The 1,909-nt window shown below is 64.1% G+C and overlaps 1 protein-coding gene across 1 annotated transcript in view; it reads left to right on the top strand.

Moving 5' to 3' along the window:
- Positions 1 to 1,280, top strand: part of CACNA1S (calcium channel, voltage-dependent, L type, alpha 1S subunit) — a gene marked incomplete at its 5' end in the record, with an annotated part of 34,977 nt that extends 33,697 nt beyond the window's left edge. Inside the window, 3 exons of the mRNA XM_010145256.1 lie at positions 18 to 127; positions 686 to 802; positions 1,020 to 1,280. Of these exons, the coding sequence (XP_010143558.1) occupies positions 18 to 127; positions 686 to 802; positions 1,020 to 1,280 (488 nt within the window). The remainder of the gene's footprint in view (positions 1 to 17; positions 128 to 685; positions 803 to 1,019) is intronic.
- Between the last annotated feature and the right edge of the window lie 629 nt (positions 1,281 to 1,909).

Raw genomic sequence — 1,909 nt, forward strand, 5'->3', positions numbered from 1 at the left:
CCTTTTCCCCCCCCCAGAGCCCACCCCCCCCTTCCCCAGGGAGAGCCTGCAGCGGAGCCCAAGCCGCAGGCAAGGGGCCACCTCTGAGGGTCACCCGTCATCAGAACTGCACCTTCTCCCCCAGGAGGTAAAGGGGGTCTCGTAGTCCAGAGGCAGCAATGTGGGGACACGGGTGAACCTCCCTGCCCTCCTGGGATGGACTGTCTCCTGGGGAGGAGCGGGTCTCTCGATCTCTTGCCCATGAAGGCAGCTTTGCTGGAGCTTTCCTTTTGGATCAGCTCGGGGAAGGAGCCAGGCCGTCACCCTGCTGCTGCAGTGGGCACAGGGTGCTCATCCATGATGGGACAGCTCAAAGCAACAACTCTCTGGCTCCCCAGCTGTCTCCAGAGCCAGGGCAGAAAAAAAATCCATCAGGTTGGCTCCCACACCCCCCCAGCTGCCCTTGGCTGGCCACAGTGCCTCAGCGCCTGGAAGGGTCGGGGCAGGAGATACAGGCTGGTTCCCAGCTCTCTCTGCCCGCTTGGCCCCACTGGTCTCATTGCGGGTGGTGCCCTGGACCCAGGAGCTCCAGCAGGACGGGAGCGTGTGTCCGGCCTGGGGACAGCAGCCCTCGCATTGACGTGGGAGGGATCGTGTGTGGGCATCGCCCAAGCCTAGGCTGCAGCTCTTTGCTCCTCTCGCCCAGCTGCCCAGAGAGGACGGCACTGTGACGGTAGCGGCATCCAGTTCACCGTGCCAGCGGGGTGAAAGTGGTGACCCGAGCACATCCTCCACCCCGGCCATCACCTTCCTTATCCAGGAGGTAAGGCAGAGCCTGGCAGGGCTGCCAGGCAGCACAGGGGGCTGGCAGGGGTGCCACGCTTGTGCCAGGTTGGGAGGTTGGAGGGCAAAGCTTAACTACAAGAGTGAGCAGCAGGTACATGCCAGCGCAGAGTGCAGGAGGGAGAAGGGTGGGCTGCAGGCCAGGGACACTGTGGCAGACAGCACACACTGGGCTGTGGCCCCGTCCTCTGCTGTAGGCTCTGACCTCCGGGGGCCTTGCAGTCCTGGCCTGTGACCCGTCCTTCGTAGCAATGACCAGGGACGAGATGGCGGCCAGCAGCCAGCTGGAGATGGATGAAGTGGAAGAAGCAGCTGTGGAGCTGTTAAAGGGAAGAGGAACACTGCGGGGTACAAAAACTGGCTCTGCCCCCCAGGACACCTCGGCCGCGTCACTGGGCAGCTCCCCAGGGTCCAGGGCAGCCCCCTCCCAAGAGACCATCTCTGCCACTCACCTGTGAGCCGCCCACTGATGCAGCCCAGCGGGCACAGTCCCTTCAGGAGCTGCCGGGGGGTTACTGGGACAGTGCCACGCCGCTCCCCTCTCTGCCTGGGGTCCTGGTGGGTTCTGTCCAGCTGCAGGAGGATTTTTTGGCCTGGCCTCTGGGATGCTGGTGCAGGACAGGACAGTGCTGTGCTCGCAGGATTTGCAAGAGCTGGACAGGTCATTAAAGTGTTCCCGATGTGTGACTCCATGAATCTTCCTGTCCCCACCCTCCTCTGCCACCCTGCCCACAGCCCGTGGCCCCTGCCAAGCCTGTGCCCAGCCAGGCTCTAACCAAGAGGAGAGCTGGCCACTGTGGTGCTACTTCTGTCACTTTGGGTACCTCCAACCACCTCTCTGGGGCTCGGGCACCCAGTGCTCAGCCCAGCCCACAGGAGGGACTCCTCCAGTCCTCAGACATCCCACTGCTCTGCAGGGACCAGGCTGGAGCTGCCACAGCCAGGAGAGTGCGGGGAGCTCAGCGCTTGCTGCACGCCTGTGCTGGCACTGCCCAGCGCTGCCTGTGCGCTGGTCCCTGCTGCCAGCCGTTGAGCAGCAGCTGAGGCTGGTCCCCTCCCGGAATGGGTCCGCCCCGAGGCATTGCTT

The sequence above is a fragment of the Buceros rhinoceros genome, unplaced genomic scaffold (assembly GCF_000710305.1).
Source record: "Buceros rhinoceros silvestris isolate BGI_N320 unplaced genomic scaffold, ASM71030v1 scaffold21000, whole genome shotgun sequence".
Classification (NCBI taxonomy): Eukaryota; Metazoa; Chordata; class Aves; order Bucerotiformes; family Bucerotidae; genus Buceros; species Buceros rhinoceros.